Raw genomic sequence first — 21275 nt, forward strand, 5'->3', positions numbered from 1 at the left:
CTAAGGGCCGTGTTCACCACACAACGCTTCGTATCCGCCACTTCCGTGTCCAAAATGCAAGAAAAGTAGAAAACTCTATAATGCCACAACTAACTAGCTTAGCTTCTTACTAAACAATTGCCAAGTTCCGATGTTCATACACGTCAAATCACGAAGTTGTCGTATTCATACAAATCATAGTCATGTTACCATCTAATTCCAGTCTCACAAACCATATCCATTCTCATTACTTCCGACTAACCAATTCTGGTTCCATGGACCGCGTCCAAACACAAAAGAGAATTTCATAACGTTGTAATTCAACAACCTTGTCAAGCAATACAAAATCGAAAAGTTCTAAGATTAACTCATCCATCCCAAGATTTACTAGATTCTTCGCGCACGTTTACAGGGAAATCAACTTTCATACATTTCTCTTTTCACCTCATTTCTTTACTCCCCGACTTACTCAAATTATTAAGACTCACACAAGTAGAACTCTAATAGTTCTTAATACTAATTCAAGACAAATTCCCTTAAAAGACAAATGCCGAGTAGTTGTTAAAGTGTCCAACACGATGAAGTCTAAACCAAACAATGGTCATGAATTTCCAACTTATATTTTCCAAAGCCATGGTGAAGTGTTAGTTTTGATGAAAATTTTGCCCCCTCCTTGAAAACTCTTGTTCAAGTAGTTGTCAAACCATTGAAACAGGCCCATGTGTGACAAAATTCTATAGAATTTGAAAGGAAATGTTCATTTCGGAACGACATTATCAACAATTAATTACAAACAGCTCACTTGGTCATTTGAAAATAATGACAATTTTGTCAACATGGGAATGGACTATGATGTAGCCGACTCCGAGTCTATACCGTTATCATTTTTTTTTGAAACCGTTATCATTTTTGAAAATGAACTATGCAAAGATTCAACTTTCACCAAGCATTATCCCTTTCAGAAAATTTTTGAGTTCAAAATGTGTACATCCGTAAGTGTAACAACTTTCTAAACCAAGACCCACCACTCCACACATTTCACTATATTTACGCGGCGCTCCAAGTAAAGAATTCAATTCATGTTCGGCATATGTTTACAACATCCTTGTAGTCTTACTTATTCAATATCTCACGAAGGATTAATTAGACTATTGAAAATCTGAATAAGACCATAATCTATAAAGTGAAAGGCATGCAAAGAAATCATCAAATCATAAGGTATAACAAAATAAGGAGTTGAGATTAGAGATTTCAATCATCACATAATGTTACATCTAACTACGAGATTTGGGTCACCCCATTTAAACACTTCCTATCGATCATCTATTTAACACGTAGCAAGTACCTATACGCACATCATCATCTATCCAGTATCGTGTTCCAAAAGCAAATTCCACACGCTAAGATTACATTACAAGTCAAGCATGTCGATTAAAACTAAACAGCAACCAATTTCATACACAATTACCATAATAGACTAACCAGTTGCAAACCCACCGTACGAATTAATGGTTTACACATCATCGAACACATCTACGCATCAACAGGCTCACACAGTACCCAATACAACCACGGGCTCACATAGTGCCCAATACAACGGGTTCACACAGTACCCAATATAGTACGGGCTCACATAGTACCCAGCACACTACGGGCTCACATAGTGCCCTATATGACAACAGGCTCACATAGTGCCCAAAATACCACAGGCTCACACAGTGCCCAACATAGTACGGGCTCACATAGTACCCAGCACACTACGGGCTCACATAGTGCCCTATATGACAACAGGCTCACATAGTGCCCAAAATACCACAGGCTCACACAGTGCCCAACATAGTACGGGCTCACATAGTACCCAGCACACTACGGGCTCACACAGTGCCCTATATGACAACAGGCTCACATAGTGCCCAAAATACCACAGGCTCACACAGTGCCCAATACCATCACGGGTTCACACAGTACCCAATACAACCACGGGCTCACTTAGTGCCCAAACTTCATAACTCGTGGCTCTAAGAAGCCCAATAGTAATTTAGTTCATTTCAATCCCACAAGACCTTGCACGATTTCTATTCATTTTATCAATTTTGAGTATTTTCATCCCATTAGTCTAGTTGTCACAACACTTAGATTTTATCAGACAAGTTCATAGAGACAACTCTGCAATGCTATCCAACACTAGAATAGACCGTACACTTCATAATAACAATCATTTGGCGATTAAGCACTTTGTATACGCATAAGTAATCTCAACATAACATATAAATTCACGTTACCTTGCAACGCGGTATGAGACGCATGACCCGACCCCGTGGGTCTTTGTACGCTCCCTCTACTTGTCGATTGTGGACAATCTACCGCTAAGTGCCCCGGATGACGACATCGATAGCAAACCCGAGGTGGTCTCTGACCATGATATTCCTTCTCCTGAGGACAGTCTACTGCACGATGGCCCTACTGGCGGCACCGATAACACACAATTGTTGATCCCGACGGAACTCCTGACGTTCTAGAAAGATTAGGTGGTTCTGAACTATGTTGGCTCGAGGTGGACCAAAATTGATCTCTTTGTCTCTTCCTGCCTTGGCTCCCAGATGTTTCTATAGATATGTTCTTGCTAATGGTTTGTTTCCTCGACTCCTGCACTTTCGCCTCCTCTGGTATTTCCTCCGTATAATCAATACTTCTAGCACACTCAATAATGTCAGAAAACCTTTCAATTCGTTGACCTACCACAAACTTCTTGATAGATAGACATAACCCTTTCTCAAAACGCCTACATTTCCTACCATCGGTTGCAACTAACTCTGGCGCAAAACGGGACAAGGTTTGGAACCTAGTGGCATATTCTGAAACGGTCATGTCACCTTGATCTAACCTCTCGAATTGGTTTCTAAGCTGTTCGCGATACGACTCTGGAAAATATTGGTTTTCAAAAAGTGTCTCAAATTCAGCCCAAGTCAAACTTTCCTCAACCGGCTCAATTTCCTGATTTGCAACTCCAGCCGCCCTCCTAGCGTCTCTCCTTACTCCTAAAACAGATTCCCACCACTCGTTCGCCTCACCGGTAAGTTGACAAGCTACTATACTCACCCGTAGGTCGTCCTCCGTAATCTTAAGGGCATTAAAGATCTTACGAATTTGTGAAAGCCAATGGTCGGCCACAAGGGGGTCGCTACTCTCCCCATCAAACTGAGGTGGATTTCTACGGCTAAACTCTCTCATAGCTACTATGGCCCGACTGTTCGCGATATCCCTAGGAGGTGGTTGCAAAAGATTAGCTGCCGCAAGTGCCGCTACAATATCCCTAGCAAGCTGATTCTGTCCTGCCCCCATTCTCGGATTCCCAATCCTACCCCGCCTATTCTCGGGTCTTGGAGGCATCTCACTACAAAGAAACAATGAAAAGATCATCAACAAAGGAATACACTACGAATCTCCAACTCCACCAATCCCATCTAACAACTCTAAGCCATTATACGGTAACATAAATGCAATGCCACATAGTTGGATACATATCAATCACTCAATAGCACATAAGTCATGTCACAATGCAATAATATTTTTTTTTTTTGAACCCATGAGACTCAAAGTCTCCCCACGGTCTCGAGGTATTCTAAACTTATGCTTTGATACCAAGTTGTCACGCCCTCGATTTTCAACATAAATTAACAATACCATTTGAAATACAAAGTCCTCACAATCGTACGTACAATACCCCAAAATACAATACAATTTCCGATTCAATAAATTGGTCTACGAATACAATCTTTCAAAGTAGGAATTTCATAACAAAGTCGTTTGTTATACAAGAATAAAGTACTCTCCAAAATAGCTTTAATCGATAATGTCAGCATGCACTCCAAGTACTCCATGACCATGACCATGACCTGCAATGAACCTGAAGTGGTAGGTTGAGCAAACACGTGCCCAGTAGAGAAATCTACACAACTATTATATACGAATGGAATGACAGGTGGAATGAATAACAGAAGCAAGGTACGGTATCTCAAATGAAGAAACGAAACACAACTAGTAATTTTCCCAAGGTCGAAGACATAAATGAAGTACCGTGACTACACACCAAAACTCTAATTCAACCACGAGGACTTACTATCTATATGATTTTCTCATGACTACCACTGTTCCTCATATCACTTTGAATCACCAATCCGATATCTTGACTTATGAAACTATCGTAATCAAAGAATCGCAACACCAATGTCTTTCGTATCACTTACTTACACTTTCACAATGATAGCCCATTTCCATTCACATCGTGTCACAATTTCCTCATCATTCTGTATCATGAGCAAAAGCTCCTGTCGGGCCAATTAAGAAATCCCGATACTCCCCACCAGTTCCGTCCTCACTGATGGAGCTAATTCAAGTCACACATCAAAGGTCACCATACCACAATTCCTTCGATATACTTTACAATTTAGCCATTCATCTCAGTCACATATAATGAATTCACAACAAAAACTCATTCACATAGAAGTAGTACAGATAATTTCATCTCAATCAACTCGCAATCGTTACATTAGTAGTTTCTCATCACCATACAAGCACTCACACATCAAAAGATAAACTCTCACAACGAGTTCATAGATTTCCACCTTGCAACTCGCAAAATCGTATAAGTTACGCAAGAGGTGTACCACATATCAAACACAAGGAAATGTCTCATGTATCCATGCCTAGCGTTGTTTAACTCAAAGAAATATTCTATGTGTTCGTTTTTCACTTCGCATGTCAACACATACAACCTTCGGCCACCTATACTCCTTATATTCTCTAAACCCTCGTTTCGGTGTCAAACGACTCATACGGAACCCAACGACCACTACCAAGCGTTAAGAATACCACTAGCCTCGTCAAACCATTCAACTAGTACTCAGGGGAACCTAAGAACACCCATGTTTCACCCAAACGATTCTAAGGAAAAAGGATTTCCCAACGTATACGAACATATCTATCTTATTTTGGCTGCCAAATCTTATCGGTTAAGAATTGGAAGATGAGACCACCACCATTGGAAAGTACATTTCCGGTACATGAATTTCGATATAAAATTTGCCCAAAACAGAGTTCGGATGAAAAAGTTATGCCCGTTCGAAGTTTTGCCAAAATGCTGAATTTTTCATTTCCTACCGGTAGGACACAATTTCCTACCGGTAGGAGACCACGATTTCACGAAAATGACATTACTGGACAGCTTTTCTACCGGTAGGACCAAAACTCCTACCGGTAGGACCTGGGTTTTCAGTGCACGATTTTCAGACTCCATCAGAACATTTCTAACAACGAAAACAACGATCTAAGGCACGATTCAAACACCAAATCAACACATACACACATAATAGAAATGAGAAATCCCTACCTCAAGGGTTTTGAGTAAAACCCGACCCTTTGACCCAGTCAACCGTAGCTCCACGAGGTCCGATCATGATTTTTCTTGGATATTCGGAAAGCCCGTACTCCGAATAGCAACTTTAATACTCGGGTTTTGTCCGGAATCTCACCCTAGGTGAATGAAATCGAAGAGAGAAGAGAGGAGAGAAAGTTTCGGAGGAGAGGAGAGAGAGACAGCCGTGAGAGAATGAGAGAATAGAGAGGAGAAATAATTCTCCTGGGAAGAATTATAGAAGTGGGGAGCAATCCCCCGCTTCTCGCACCACACACTCACACATGCACCTCTCACATAATTACCTTTATATCCTTTTACGAACACGTCACCCCGAATATCCGTACTGTCTATTTAGACGGGCCGTACGTTTATAAAAGAAAAAATATAACCTCAAAAATACGGGTCTCTACACCTTGTAACCCTATAGAGGAGAAATATAATTATGAGAGTTTTAAAAATAAAAATTAATTATGACCATTTAGAATAAAATGATTATAAAAATATAATTTTCGCACCGGTTCAAATGGATTGGAAATTAAAAAATACGTTAAAAAATTTAAGTGTTTTAAATTTTAATCTGTTTGAACCGGTATAAGATTTTATATTTTTTATCATTCTATTATAAAGGGTTATAATTAATTTTTATCTTTAGAGCTCTTATAATTAGGTTTTAGCTTTATAGGGTCTTAGAAACAAAAATTATGAGAGCTGACCATCTAGAATACAATGATCAGAAAAATAAGATCTTCACAATGGTTCAAACGAAATCAAAATTGGAGTACTTAATCTTTTTATCATATTTTCAATATATATAAACGGTTTAAAAAAATCAAGTGCTTTAATTTTAAATCTGTTTGAACCGGTGTGAAGATCTTATTTTTCTGATTATTTTATCTTAAAGAGTCATAATTAGTTTTTATCTTCAGGGCTTTCGTAATTAAGTATCTGCTTTTTATTTGAGACTTGTAGAGCAGAAATTTAACTATGAGAACCCTGAAAAAAAAGTAATTATGACTCTTTAGGATAAAATAATCAGAAAAATAAGATATCTGCCACGGTTCAAACAAATTGAAAATTGTAACAATTTTTTCAAGTCTGTTTATATATTTAAAAATATGGTAAAAAAATTAATTGTTTCAATTTTGAATTCATTTGAACCGGTGCGAAGATCTTATTATTTTATTATTTTATCATAAGGAGTCATAATTAATTTTTGTCTTTAAGTCTCTCATAATTAAATTTTTGTTCTATAAGGTCTCAAGTAACAACTACTGTTTTAAGTTTAAATCGACCATAGGTCACGTGTCATTTACACATTATTTTGCTGCAGAATCCAATGTACACGGAGGGGCTGTGGACAATTTTTATGGGACATCTCAAATATAGCATACTAGACCATCTTTGTGGGATGGAGGGAGTATTTGTTGATCCTGTTAACATAAGTTATGATTCAATTAAGTTCCAAGCAAATAAACATCTCTTGTTTAATTACTTATTTGAGCATCTCTTATTTTAATTACTTAATTATTTAAAATCTTGTTGAATCTGGACACAATTCGTAATTCAATAAAATTTTAAGCAGATAAGACGCAAAATCGAACAAGTCCTCAATATATCAATAGAAACGTGGAGTGAGTGTGAGGATGGTACGGATTGGTCTTGCTAGTTGCGAGAATCCAACTTGAGACCTTCGTAACATTACGTTTGGAACTCGAGTAAAATGAGAGAAAATATGAACAAAATTTCAAATTTGCTATTTGCCCATTCTGTCTTTCCAAACCAAATAATGAAAGTAATAATGAAAGAGATTTTTTTCTAAATATTCTTTCTTTATTGTTTTCTGCATAACTTTCAAATAAACCCTCACAATTCCAATTTATTTGTCTGAATATACATTCAATGCGGATAATTCATTCGAGTCGTGTTAAGGTGTCGTGTCCTAAATTATCAGCTGGAGCATGTGAGGGTACTGGGTGGAGAGCATAACACAAGTGAAACCGGCTATGGCAAGACTCTCGCCACCGTCCTCTCACCCCCTTCTCCACCACTTCCTCCGCCCTCCGCCGCCCTCTTCTCTCTCTCCTCTTCTCCCTCCTCCCTTCCTCTTCAAATCCATCTCCCCCCGTCCCCTCCGCACGCCACAGTTTCACCCCACCTCCTCCTCCTTCATTTCTCTCTCTTCCCGCCCCCTTCTCTTCCCCCCTATCCACTCTCTCTCTACCCTCAGACTCACAACCCAACCCAATTGCGATGATGAGGAGCTTGAATTAGAAAGTGAGGGTTTGGGTTTGGAAAAAGAAGAGACCTTTTTCACAACCCAACTCAATTCCGATGACGAGGAGCTTGAAATTGGGAATGAGGATCTGGGTTTGGAAAAAGAAGAGGACTTTAGCCTCGTGGAAGAGAGGGATTTGGATTCTTGGCCTCCTCCTAGGGCTAAGGAGTTACTGGGTGTAAAGTTGCCGGTTCTTTCTGTGAAGGAAAAGAAAGACTTGTCTTCTTATGCTCACAGTCTGGGGAGAAAGCTCAAGTCTCAACAGGTGGGCAAGTCCGGCGTGACTGAGTCTGTTGCCACGGCCTTGATTGAAACCCTAGAGAAAAATGAGCTTCTCAAGGTATTATTATGATTAAACACATGGTGCACATTACGAATTGTTTGGGTGTTTTGTGATGTGGTTTATGTGGTTATTTGGGATGTGGTTTCTAAGCCCTGGGTTAGGGTTTAGGGCTTTTTTTGTTGGTATGATGCAATATGGTTAATTAAGCTGCTTTCTTGGCGCCGTTGTTGTGGATGGTGGGAACGGTTGGTTGTGGTTCCAAAGATTAGTCGAGGTGCGTGTAAATTGGCCTGGATAGCTAGTTATCAAAAAAAGCGTTGCTTTCTTGGTATTTATTTTTAGGCTTTTTAGTTTAGTTCCTGTGGCTTGAAACAGTAGGTTTGTATTCCAAGTATGGTGGTATTTGATTTTGTTATCATGAGTCGATTGGTTGAGAAATTGGATTTGAACTTTCGGAGTCAAAAGCAAGGTAAAGTTTTGGGAAGTAATTTGTTTTTGTTATTTAGGAATGTCTAGAATGGTGAGGCGAATCGTGATTTGGATTATAAGAATTAGGTCTGTTGAGTGGTGGGTACGAATTTTATGGTTGATGGTAAAGAAAGTGTATTAAGAATGTCAAAAAAAGGAAGTGACAATGAGACGAGCGGCTTGCCTAAATTGAACGTATCGGTGTGAATTTCAAGGCGGCGATGCCAAGTTAGAATTAGAATGTGGAAAGCTATGAGATGGATGCCTTATCCATGTAGCAAGAAAAACGCACTTTTTGTTTCTTCTTCTTCGTTTGAACTTCTAAGATGGAGTGATTCATTTTGCCATCAAGGTTGGTTGTAGCTACTTTGCATTGTTGCGAGGGCACAAACATGTAATATTGCATTCCATGACTAGATGACTGAAGTTTTGTGCTTTGTTTGGAATTTGGAGAAAGATTAGAGAACAAAAAGTAATTGAGAAGGAAAATGTGAGAGCGAGTGTGGGAAAAAGTATTGCTATTTTCTCTCATCTTTCTTCTCAAACCAAACAATGAAAGAGATTTTTTTTCTTATTTCCCTGTCTCTTCCCTTCCTTTCTCGAAGTTCCAAACAATGTCGATTTCTTTTGTAGCTTTGTGGAACGTTTTACATCATGTTTGAATGATCCTTTATTTGCAGCTTTATGGTGTCTTATCTCATATTTTTCATCGTAAGTTAGTTGAGGAGATTTGGATTCAAATCTCTTTATTGGAGGAATGCAACCTAACCAAGTCACTGTGGCTTCCCAGGGGACATTACAAATTTAAGACTAGCATAGTAGCATGTCTTTGAAATGGTGAAGAAAATGAACTCTTTCTCTCTCTCCATATGTATAATGTCTATATGCTTGTGTTGGTGGTGTTGGTGAAATAATTAGTTTCCATACCGTTGATAGTTTTGATTGTTAAAACCTGTAAACAGCTTAAAATACATAACAACTGTCCCGGGGAATTAGATGATGTGGTGAAGCACTTAGAGAAGGCAACTGGGTCTTTGGTAGTAGGTCAGATTGGTCGAACTGTGATTCTCTACAGGCCCAGCCTAACCAAGTTGAAGGCAGAGGAGAGGATGGAACAGGCACGAAAGGTTTTCAGGAGGAAACAACTAGCGCGTAAACTCCCATTTGAGGTCATTTATGTTTGTCCTTCTCATTTTTAGTTCTTCTATGTCACGTCATCGTTCTGAACCTCTTGGAATAGCCTAATTTTGGGAAAATATCTTGAGTCTGTAATTGACCTGTTTATCTCTTTGGGAAAATATTTCAGGATAAAGTGCAACGACCAAAACTAACTGCGCGTGGTCGCCGAGGAAGTAGCAGATTTTCGAGCTCTCCTTCATAACTGCCAATACTAACGTGTCTCGTGTCAAGCATCCGCCCACTGCATGTAACAGAAAGATGGCTATCATTGGAAACATTGCTAATGAGGACGTATGTCCATTTGGTCTGTTACGCTGGCAAGATCAATTTCAAGGTTTAAAAATCTGAAAAGCTGAGGCAATCGTGAATAAGTAAGAATGTTGATGAAGCTAGAGAGTGTGCTTGTACCAAACGCAGGAAGTGGCATCCCATGATTCTGTATTTTGATGAAATTTTATTCTGGTGCCTCGTTATGTGAAGAAACAAAGGAATGAGTATGTTTTGTTTGCTTTAAAATTTGCAAATATCAATTTAACTGGCAATTGGGAAATGCTTGTTTCTTCAATTGCCTCGAATCCAAACGATTTCTCATTTTTCTTCTCTTAAGATGTTAATAGTTAGGACGTAATCAAGGGATCGATTGACTCCGAAAAAGCAAGACCGGAACCCCGTGTGGCAAAAAGAATGCCCTTGAGCTCTTGTTCGAGTTATTCCTTGATGATTGGAAGGGGAAATATTTGTTTGTCACAACAGTAAGCATAGCATGTTAGCTGAACCAACTGTTTTTGGTAAAAAAAATAAAAACAGTTTCAGTAACTCCTATTTCTACTTAGCAAAAAAAAAACCTGAATATTGTTGGGATACAGTGATTTACAGAGAGCCGTTTTCGAAATAATCGGTTTCCATATTGATTGGCCAAATACAGACAAATATTACAATTGCTGTGAATCTGTGGGGATATGTTTACAGATTTGTTGGTGTTTAATTCTACCTAAGCTTCACCGAGGACTTGAAACAATGGCTAATCCTAATTGATTTATGGCATCCATGTGCCAATTTTGTGAGACTTAATAATATTCGTCTCAAGTGTAGCATCATCCGCGTTGTATTCTCAGCAGCTGAAGTTCGTTTCTCAATCTCCAGATGCTTGACTCCCGATCCCACAACTATACAGCTTTCAGCTTCCCCATTTGATGCCTTGTCAAATCTTCAGAGTATAGTATGCCGTCAGGTGAAAGGAGACGCCGTAGAGCCATAAAAAATCGAGACTGAAGAGAGAAAAGGAAAAAACTATGCATTCAGATGAGTTTACATATAAGAAACGGTGTCAAGATGTGTGGAGTGGACGTAATAGTTACCCATTGGAATCCGACAAGGGCACACCAGCAACCAGCCAAACCGAATCCTCTACCGCTCACTAGCTGGTGCAAAGAACCAAAGAATTGTTGAAGCACACAGAAACAACTTTGAGGATTCAGGAAAGGACTGTGGGTCGGAATATCATCAATTGTTTCATTCCTCGTTCTGTTTTGCATACAGTAATGCGGTAGACCCAGAAAATATCACACTGAAGTGTCCTCAATTTGGTGTGACAGCACTACATTCGTTCCGGTGGAATGTTGGCCTCATTAAAAATTGAAAGCCATGCAAATCACACCAATCTGGACACTTTTTTGGCAAATTTTCTGGGTATGTATTGTTTTTCCCAAGGCATATTGATGGCGAGAATTTAAGGACACAGAAGTAAATGGAGGAAGGGGATCCCCAATAATAATCTCATACCATTAGGAAAAGAGCACCTAATGAGAAGCACCCGCTCATTGATAAACTGAGAAATTTTAGATCTCGCCCAGCCTGCAGAAGCAAGCATATGCAATTAAGTACTATCATACACTAGAATAAAGGGAAAAGAAAACTCGCAGATTACATCAGAAGATCAAAAAAAATTACCATCTGTTAACAGAGTGATACTGTAATACCGTACTTAAAAACCTATTGCACAAGCTTGGGCACACTCGATGCCTAAGAATCGACAACTTTATTTGACAAAACTTAAGTACTAAAGCTTAAGCAAGCATACCAGCAATGTTCCCTCAAGGCTATGAACACTGGCTGTCACACACAATGACATTAAGTATGGAATCAACACTTTGCGCATCTGCATTGAGAAAAGAGAAGATTAAAGTATCAAGAAAAAACAGATAACATCGCATCTTGTCATTACCAGAAAAAAGAAAAAGAAAAAGAAGAGAGAGGAGTACTGCACATCTACAGAGCATTTGCATCCTCCTAGTAAACTGCATTTTCTCCAATTGGAATCACATACACTGATGATAGAAATATTTGAGCAAACCATGAATAACGCAAAATACATGATCATCCGGCAAAGAAAAATTGTTTTATAGGCAGCAAATGGGGTATTGCCGCTTATTTTGAAATTCCTTGTTATTCAACAAAATCAAAATCAAACTATGAACTAAAATGCAAAATGCACCAAGAAACAGTGACATTGGCATATGGGATCAGTTTTATTAGAGCTAAAAATATACTACAAGGTTTTCATATGGAAAATCAGGGGATCAGTTTTATTAGAGCTAAAAATATACAAGGTTTTCATATGGAAAATCAGGAAGTTACCGGCGTCTTAAGGCAGGCCAAAACCACAAGTACTAGAATCTGAATGATCCAAGAAATAGAAGTTGTCATTGGTGAAACATACAACAGAGAACTAACCTCCCCAATGACCTCAGGATCAGGTGAAAATAATTTGGGGAACAGCAGGGGGATAGATGCTCCAATGGATCCCATTATCAACCCACTAAGCGCACCAAAGATCAGCAGCGACTTTAATAGTGATCGAGCCTGTTTGATATGATAAACCTTTTCAGAACACCAGTTGCGTACAGAAATCATGCAGAGCCACAAGCTGTGACAAGGAACTTACTTACGCAACAAATATTCGTGAACGAAATGATTCCTAAAATCCATACATCCACCACACACTGTATATAGAAATAGAGGCAAGAGACAGAGCAAAAATATACTCCCTCCCTCAACTATCGGTTACTGAATATCAGGGAGTCTACCTTTTCAAGGACATATAATTATTACACTTCCCGGAAGGAACCTTCATCAGTTTTAATCAGTTAACGGGGTTTGGATTTGAAATTCAAAAGAGAGGGGCAAAAGAAGGCTGTCACCAAATTTTGCACATTGACTTTTCGAAGTCGCATTCTCATGGGACGGGATGGAGGGAGCAGTAACCACACTTGGAGAATGAAGAATAAACAACTAACCTTTGGCAGACTTCGATTGACTCCATACATTAACTCGGGCATGAATGATTGAGCAGTTTGAGAGAGAGGCTCACCAAACACTGCGCACATGCTGAACAGTTGAATCATGACCTAGAATTGACAGGAATTTGTAAAATAAATATCCATCAACTCCTTGCAGGAATAGGAAAGTAATGCACACAAATAAAGAAACTAATAAATAAAGAGATTATATTACGTGGCACAAACCTGATGAGCAGCAACAGTGTGTGTGCCCATTGACGTTGCAAAATATACAATGAGAGAGTAGAACGCAACCTAAACCTCACTATGTCAGATAGTTGTACAATAATCACGCATGAGCTGAATTAGTAGATAATCAAGTAATATGTCACAAACCTTTGAAATCATTGTGATAAACACTGGAGCAGCAAGCATGAATACTTGCAAAAGTTCACTTGGAGATGGAACAGAGAGGGCAAATGCATTATATCCTTTCTTATTCAAAGTTTCAATCATCATATAACCTGCAATAACCTAAAAATACGATAAGAAGAGGAGACACAACAAAAAAGAAAGCTGAACCCACAAGAAAATGCGATAAGTGCAAATGAATTGAAAGTTTCCTCACTTGTGATACCATTGTTGCCCAAGCCGCTCCAGCAATCCCGTAGCCCAAGAATGTGCATAAGACAATATCACCAATGCCATTTACAACACTGGCAACTGCCAAGGCCTTCAAAGGTCCCCACGAATCCTTCATGCCAAGACTGTGCACAAAAAAGGACACATGCATGAACCTCCACATCTATGGAGTAACAACTAAAGAGTTATAGGTGAAATTGATGTAATTTCACCAACAAACCAATAAAAGAAGAAACTTCCCACATGACAAAATATGGTAAAACAAGGATATCAGGAGAGAAAAAAAATACCCAATCCTTTACTCTTCAGTGTTCGCATCAATGATTCATTTTAGTGACATAAACCATGAAAATTCACTTTTTTCTATTAAATATAGGTCTCTTGCTCTATTTACTCTATTACAGTTTGAAGTGATTGTTGATATGCGTTATTGCGAAGTATGCCATCAACCACAAAATCACTCGTGATTCTTATTTGTTTCAGGAAACTTTAGCACTACTTTCATGCATAAGTCACCAAAAGAGTGTGGTATATTTGCACCTTGCACTTTGGGCAACCCACCCAACAAGCACTGCAGGCCATGCTAGGCTTCGAATCTACCAAAATAAAAGATCCCATCAATCGAACAGTCACCAGTATATAACATAATTGATGATATCATAACAATTAAGGAGAAAACATGGTCCATCTAAAAGGGAAAGAAAGCTGAAGAAGCACGTCACAATTTCTCAAAGCACAAAAATTGGAAGAACTTATTTACCCTCAAAACAAGTGACAATCCAATCTCGGGGAGAAAAAAGATACCAAACTTTCAGTTAGCAGGCACAGGACATTAACCTCACCGATCTTATTCTCAATCTCTGCTAGATTGTGCAAGGAGAATAGCCAAGGTGGCTATGACAGGTTTTAGTGTCCCCATGCCGCTACAGAAGCTCAAACCTCTGACAATTCATCTCTACAAACCATGTTCACTTGTACTAAAGTGGTTACTGACTATTTTAGGTGAATAATTTGGAAAGTGAATAGACTGAAGGCCAGAAATTTTTTTAGAAAGGATCAAGTATGACAGTTGTCCTTCGTCTTCCCCAAAAATAGTTTACAGCATCAGATAACAAGCAGAACGAAACGTAAACCTCGTGGATGATAAGAATAACAAGCATGAAGTACGAGAAAACAACATGGAAATTGTTTGCTCATGGGAAACTGAACCTGAACGTATGTGTTTGCTGCAGGTATGATGTGCACATTCTTCGGGCCAGTAAAAGCTGGAAAGGTAAGAGAGCAAATTAATCAGTCATTCGATGGCATCTGTTAGTAATGAAGAGATGAAACATGGATGACTCTCCAATCTATCCAGGACTCCACCAATCTATCATTCATCCACTTGATTATTAAACCCAGACAGAGTCTTAAATCTTAATTACCAGTTAGCGCCCATGCACCTAGGAACCTTGTGCAGAACAGCATCCCCACACCACAAGTTAACCCAATAAAAAGCAAGATAGAAATCTGATGCTGCACTTCATCTTTATTCTGCAACAAGGTTGGTTAGTCGAATAATGGGGAAGGATGATTAATAATAGACAGTGAATAATAAGTTAAATCATGAATGGAGCAAATTTAAGTGATGTCACATGACTCATACTAACACACTGAACAACTGCGAAAATAGAAATTTTGACAATGTGCATACAAAAATTAAGTTTTGTCTAAACGAAAAAAGAAACATGCAGATGATAAATTATGCCCAAGATGACAACAGAATTTATCAAGGGGAAAAAGGCTGATAGCATGGTTAATATGCCAACAATTTTATTGTGAAACCTTTACTCGTCAAAAGAAAGGGCCAAGCTACGAAAAAATTGACGATGATAAATCCAGATCAACAACTCTTTCAACAATTCAACAAACTAACCTGTCTTGCGAGTGAAGTAGCAACCATATTTGATGTTGCAATTGAAAGGAACATAAAAATATAACTGGTATAATCACAAAGCACAGTCGCAGGGCCTGCCGAAACAACCAAAATTCAAGGCATTATTCCACTAGCCTAATGATAATTCCATTAGAACTAGTACTTGAGTCTTATAAATAGAGTTATAGACCAAGGGCAAAGGTACCATTCACTCTTATCAATAATATTGGGGAAACTTCCTATTTTCTCGTGTGGGCTCTTATTTTCTCTTGTAGGTTTGACGGTGTTCTGCTGCTAAAACAATATCTAGCCACCTCCTATCAACTAGAAACCATATAATATATATTATCATGTGGAAACTCATTGAAACCAATAATATATAACTAAAACTCAATAAAGTTTAGACCACAAGGATATGCCAATCAAATACTATAAACACAACATAACCCCAAGGGATACCTATAAGGTGCTATCAATTCCTTTGGGCCACTCCATACATACAGGGCTTCGCTCCGGCTTTCATGGGGCCAGAGACGCCAAAAGGGCCGGACTAGCACGGCACATTGAAAAATGTGGCACAACATGGTTTTAGATGGGCTGGGCATGGCATGGTTGAGGGTTCTAGACCGCACGAAAGGGCACGGCACAACAAATACTAAGCTGTTAATTGTTACCCAATTATTATTTTCGACGAAACTCGGTTGGAGATGGGCCAGCATGGGCACGGCACAACACAATTAGAAAACAGCATGACATGAGTCGTGTCACAATTAAAAAGTGGCAAGGCACGAAACAGGATTGGCAAAAAGCAAATGGGCCGGCATGGCACAGCACGGCCCCGTTGGACACCTCTACATGGGGCCCTAGTGGACGTTTGGATTAGTCTCAGGATTAGTAGAGGTACACAACAGATGCAGTAGATATTACCTAAAGCAGCAAGCTTGAGAGAACTTCCCTGACCAATCACAGCAGTGTCGATGAGACTCATCAACGGTCCACATATCCACAACCCCGTCGCAGGCCCCGAAAACTTCATAATCTCAACAATTTGATTCCAAAGACTCTCTTTCCCCTCAGGTTCTTCTCTTTTCATCTCAACCACCCCTGTCTCCCCCTCCACCTCCTCTTCTTCTTCTCCGGTCGATAAAACCGAAGCGATACTGTGGCCATTTCCGCTCGCAATTTCAGATTCCCCCCCGACTAACTCTTGGCTTGGACTAATGCAACCAGCAACCAACCGATTGCTTCGATTAATAACTGGTGGAAGACAGATTCGAAGAATTGATCGAGCAATCCGAGGTTTGGGATGGAATCGGATGAAGGGAGTGGAATGGGAAGAGAAATGGTTGAAATTAGCGTTTCCGATTGGGGCATGGGAGAGGTGATTTAGGGTTTTAAGACCCATTGGATGGGGAGAGAGAGAGAGAGAGAGAGAGAGAGAGAGAGAGAGAAGAGGGGGAGAGGAATTATGGTTTATTATATAGTGAGCCACCTGGAAGTTGCGGCTCTGGGTAACCAACAACGTCCATGAACCGGACAGGAAACGGGAAAAACGAAAAACGAATATACTCGCCAGAAAATAAGAACGCCCACGTGCCCACCCGCAAACACAACACATACTAAATTCTACGGTAATACGATTTTTTTGTTAAAAAGTTTATTATTTGGCTTAATAAGCCAAATAACTTACGAGTACTTTTTTTGTTCTTATTTAAAATAATAATAATTGCATTTATTCATTTTTCGTCATTTTTTGTATAAATTATTGCTTCATCATGATGAGAGAAATTTAAACAATAAAAATTACAATCAAAAACTAATTTTTTTTGAATAATCTAAGAAAAAATATAGATTTCAATCGTAATTTTTTACATTTTAGATTCCTCTCATCATGATGAAACAATAATTCTTTAAAAAAAATTGACTAAAAATTAATAAATGCAAATCTTTTAAAACAAGAACAAAAAAAATAAGCCATTTAACTTATTAGGCCAAACCTTACTCTATTTCGTTTACTAAAAGATCAGTTTTCTTGGCCTTCACCTCTTTTATAATCATAGTAAATTATATTGATGTACTGAGTGTAGTCAAAGATCATGTATTTAAATTAATTAGTATTTTATTGGTTCGTTCAGGCACTTGAACTCGTTAAGTTTGAGCTCGAACTTGAACTTATTAATAATGTGACAAACAAATTTGAACACACCATTACTTGGCTCCTTTGCAACCCTGTGAAAGACGTATCCTAAATCATAAGCAACCAAAGAAAGAATATTCGTGTTCTCCTACTCAAAGCAGGCAACAACAAATAGCTTTTTTCATTTTTTTGGTTCTCTTTTTGAGCTGTTTCTTGCACGAATGTCAATAGGGTTAAAGTCAAATTTGTCTTGTAAGCACAAGCAGACAATCTAAAGAGTTACTTGACAATTTGTCCCTCTGCTTTCTTACTTGGGTTGGGGGATGACCAGAGCAGACTTTGGGCTTTGGGAGAACTTTATGGGCTTTGTTGACCCAACTTGATTGATTGTATGCACGACATGACCGTCGAAGCCCGTTGGCCTGGCTCAGATTTTGTGTCCGTCCTTGGTAATTTCCATGGCCACTTTAGAGGAGTTCTTTATTTTTTTTTTCCCTTTCTTTCTGTTGGTATGCGGGAGTTGGCTTGGACATCCGGTTATAAAAAAACTTCTTCACCAAACTTTTGACACCGTCTTTTTGATAATCTCTCCTAGCGTCCGACTCGACGAGGGGAATCGAAAAAACATGTAGATAGATCAAAGTTGAAAAAGTTCACTAATGGCGATAAAAAAGACACTAAAAGACTGTCTTTGAGACAGTGCAAAAAGAGTTGCACAATGTGGGTAATTCCTTGTCTCCCAACTATCCGACCAAACTGAATAATGTTCCTATCGCAAAATTTGTCGTAACGTAAATGGTTGGGAGTATCGTTTGTGTGGGACCCGTAGTGGGCCCCACACCATGATCTGTGCACAAAATCTGTATAGGTGGACTTTTTGTTGGATTATCCTCCCTACGCTGCCGAGGTAAGATTTAGTTGACCTCCTGTTAACCAAACATAGCACAACTTAATCCTGGGATATGAAATACAATCACTTCCTATTTAACTCATATGGAAGTTAGTCAATATTAGATGTAAACTCTTCGTCTGTGCAGCTTTAAATCGACTTTGCATGCTCTCAAGATACGGATTTCCCTTGTCTGAACATTTCTTATTTCCAAGATGTTACCAGATCATCGCGATTTTAACCATAGCTTTATGCTACAACAATGTTGAGGTCTTCAGAGGTGTAGTAAAAATGAGGCCTGGTAAGATACCTCTCCTTCAGCACTCAACATGCTGCGCGTAATTGAGCCCGTCCAAGTTAATGGATAGCTTCTCGTTCTTTTTCATGTCTTCCAACATTTATTTCCTTTATCTGATAAGCTTGTTTTATTTTCTCGCTGATCGCCTTAGAACCTATCTATTACATTAGGTTTTAGTCAAAATGCATAGAGTAGAGTATATATGATTACCTATGGCATGAAGCAGCATCTCAGACACTGAAGAGATTCTTCGCCGAGAAAGGGTGCCTCCATTTAGTACAAATTTTAAGCATACATCTTTGAAGGATAAATATTTCAGATTGATCATATGCATTGCTGTTAGTATCAGATTGAAATCCTCAATTGTGCCCCACCTCATCTTCTATTTCTGCAGTCATCTGAGCTAGCTAGATACCTTGTGCCATGTCGAGTATTTGCTAGTTCAACTGTTGGTTCTTCATATGGTTTAATTTGATAAAAAATCGAGAATGGGGCAAGTCATGCTTGGCCTTATTTTACATCAATCTCATCTAGCTTTTAGACTTTTAGCACGAATTTCTATCTTGTGCCAAATGAAATCGGCTATATAAACACATACGCACAGTTCCTCCGTATCATGGTTGTTTGTTTCTTATATTCTCTTCTTGTCTTTTCTAGGTCTCGCTGCAGAAGTCGTTGACCGGACAAAAACAATGTCAGATGTCTATGTTGCTTTCTACGATTTTTCTTGCATGCTGAAGTCAAAGGTACAGTGTGCATAATTTTCTTAAGGTAGCTAGATTTACTGGCTAGGGGGAACAATCTTTCTGCTTTCTTGACGTATTACTCCTAGGCGCGCAAACAAAATGAACCCTGGAGCCATATCTTGTTCCACTTAGGGTGCCTGCTTGTATTTCTTCATGTTCAAGCTCACTTTGAGCATTCTTCCCATGTCCCACCCACTGTTCTGCATGTAGATTTTATCTTAGTTTTGTTCATAGGTCTATGGTATTTCCACCCAATGAAGACTTGCTACATTTGTAGGCTGACAAGAATGACCCGAATGCTACGATAACATTAAGCAGGATATATAGAAGCCGTTCTGAAAATTTGCTGGGAATCAGGAAACCTAAACCAAAGGTTTGCTGAGTTTTTTAGTTGTCTTCCACTAACGAGGCTCATCACTGTCTTACCATTTACTTTGGTTCCACCAGGAAATCTTTACATAATCAGAGCGAACCAAGATATAATCCGGCTCTGGTGAGCTTTTATGTCGATTTTCCCACATCATGTTTTAACCGAAGGAAGTTATCTGACTACACTCTAATCTCAATGCAGATTTTCGTACTATTCGTTGTACTCAGAGTCATGTTTGCATATCTTTCCCTGTAGTCTAAGGAGATCTAACGCTTGAGCAATCATATTCAGGTCTTTTGGATTCACTAGTGAATTTTACCCCGTAACAAAGTATATATACATCAAAATTTATCAGTCTTCCCGTATGTTTTGATCTGGAATGTGAGATTACCGCGGACAGGTATGGGATTGGCACATGATTTTGACCGGGTACGTAGTTAATCAAAAATCATTTCCATGTGTATATTCACAACCCAATATTATAGAAGAAATAAATACAGCCTCTTATTTGTATCTGTCCTTCGTCGCGTTGTTCGGGGATCAGCATCTGATTTGCGCGGTTAGCCTCCTCGTGGTTCTACAGGCAGCCATTACCGCCGTCAGCTTCGCGCTCTACCATTCCTTCTTCTATTCTGTTTTGGCCGTGATTCCAGTTGCTATGTTTGTTGCTCTCTGGGTAATGTTCAATAATTTTTAATTTATGTTTTAGTTGAGGGAAATGATTTTGCCACTTATTTTTTTGTTAACGCCACTCCACTGTAAATATATTTTTGCACTAAAAATACACTTGCAGGGGAATGACGTTAACAAAAAAGGAAATGGCAAAATCAGCCGCCTTAGTTTAATGTTCAATAATCTTTAATTTTTGTTTTCTGCAGGTCATCCCCGACGCCCTGCTCTACCGTTTCGTCACGCTTTGAGATTTTTTTTTAATGTAATGGATAGTGAGAAATAGATCGATAAACCTTTTGAAAGCCGTGTAGAGAGTAAAAAAAAATTCTCGAAAAAGTGTAAGTGAACAAAGTGAATTCTGGGATTTAGGATTTTGCAGTTATGATTTGGAAATCAGGATGTTGTTATCTGAGAATTTTTCTTAATAGTTTCGGAATCCAATGTTTTCTTCGTTTTCTCTGGGAAGTGGGAACATTTCTTAATGTCTTCTTAATGGTTTGCTCTCTGGAAATTGGGATGTTACTTAATGGTACCTCATGTTTAGGGTTGTTAAGCCGTTCGTGAACTATTCGAGAAGGTTCTATTCAGAAAAGGTTCGTTAGAGTTTGATTTGTCTACTAAATGAACTGAACTCAAGCCTCAATTTTAAGCTTGAATCATAATGAACCAAATATGAACCTCGCAATATTCGGTTCGATTAGGCTCGTGAACCTGAAATACATGTATAT

General features: G+C 38.9%; 3 protein-coding genes and 1 long non-coding RNA gene across 4 annotated transcripts; 1 reads left to right on the plus strand and 3 right to left on the minus strand.

Moving 5' to 3' along the window:
- Window positions 1-2439: 2439 nt before the first annotated feature.
- LOC131307184 (uncharacterized) lies at window positions 2440-3321 on the minus strand. The gene has a single exon (XM_058333594.1). The coding sequence runs from the start codon at window positions 3319-3321 to the stop codon at window positions 2440-2442; it is 882 nt and encodes a 293-aa protein (XP_058189577.1).
- Window positions 3322-3640: 319 nt separating this feature from the next.
- LOC131307990 (uncharacterized) lies at window positions 3641-5667 on the minus strand. Its single transcript, XR_009194270.1, has 2 exons — window positions 5369-5667; window positions 3641-3886 (listed from the first exon to the last, which is right to left on the minus strand). It is a non-coding gene; the product is annotated as an uncharacterized LOC131307990 (long non-coding RNA).
- Window positions 5668-7302: 1635 nt separating this feature from the next.
- On the plus strand, window positions 7303-10181 carry LOC131307992 (uncharacterized). Its single transcript, XM_058334767.1, has 3 exons — window positions 7303-8010; window positions 9384-9590; window positions 9728-10181. Exons 1-3 carry the CDS (start codon window positions 7399-7401, stop codon window positions 9800-9802), a joined length of 894 nt encoding a protein of 297 aa, XP_058190750.1. The 5' UTR covers window positions 7303-7398; the 3' UTR covers window positions 9803-10181.
- Window positions 10182-10382: 201 nt separating this feature from the next.
- LOC131307991 (protein DETOXIFICATION 46, chloroplastic-like) lies at window positions 10383-16965 on the minus strand. The gene is made up of 14 exons (XM_058334766.1): window positions 16363-16965; window positions 15436-15530; window positions 14945-15053; window positions 14730-14785; window positions 14061-14116; window positions 13507-13645; window positions 13275-13412; window positions 13125-13193; window positions 12897-13007; window positions 12334-12462; window positions 11681-11758; window positions 11383-11454; window positions 10959-11021; window positions 10383-10868 (listed from the first exon to the last, which is right to left on the minus strand). Exons 1-14 carry the CDS (start codon window positions 16838-16840, stop codon window positions 10767-10769), a joined length of 1695 nt encoding a protein of 564 aa, XP_058190749.1. The 5' UTR covers window positions 16841-16965; the 3' UTR covers window positions 10383-10766.
- Window positions 16966-21275: the final 4310 nt, after the last annotated feature.

Source organism: Rhododendron vialii, chromosome 11a (genome assembly GCF_030253575.1).
Source record: "Rhododendron vialii isolate Sample 1 chromosome 11a, ASM3025357v1".
NCBI classification, from domain to species: Eukaryota; Viridiplantae; Streptophyta; class Magnoliopsida; order Ericales; family Ericaceae; genus Rhododendron; species Rhododendron vialii.

What these genes read in the sequence shown, in the direction of transcription:
- LOC131307184 (XM_058333594.1), bottom strand. Translation starts at nt 3,321, where the DNA reads ATGGGGGCAGGACAGAATCAGCTTGCTAGGGATATTGTAGCGGCACTT.
- LOC131307992 (XM_058334767.1), top strand. Translation starts at nt 7,399, where the DNA reads ATGGCAAGACTCTCGCCACCGTCCTCTCACCCCCTTCTCCACCACTTC. An exon ending in AGAAAAATGAGCTTCTCAAG is followed by an intron (nt 8,011 to 9,383) that starts GTATTATTATGA and finishes ACCTGTAAACAG; the next exon opens with CTTAAAATACATAACAACTG. An exon ending in CGCGTAAACTCCCATTTGAG is followed by an intron (nt 9,591 to 9,727) that starts GTCATTTATGTT and finishes AAAATATTTCAG; the next exon opens with GATAAAGTGCAACGACCAAA.
- LOC131307991 (XM_058334766.1), bottom strand. Translation starts at nt 16,840, where the DNA reads ATGGGTCTTAAAACCCTAAATCACCTCTCCCATGCCCCAATCGGAAAC. An exon ending in TCAATCGAAGTCTGCCAAAG is followed by an intron (nt 12,463 to 12,896) that starts GTTAGTTGTTTA and finishes CATATCAAACAG; the next exon opens with GCTCGATCACTATTAAAGTC. An exon ending in GCCTTGAGGGAACATTGCTG is followed by an intron (nt 11,455 to 11,680) that starts GTATGCTTGCTT and finishes TTGCTTCTGCAG; the next exon opens with GCTGGGCGAGATCTAAAATT.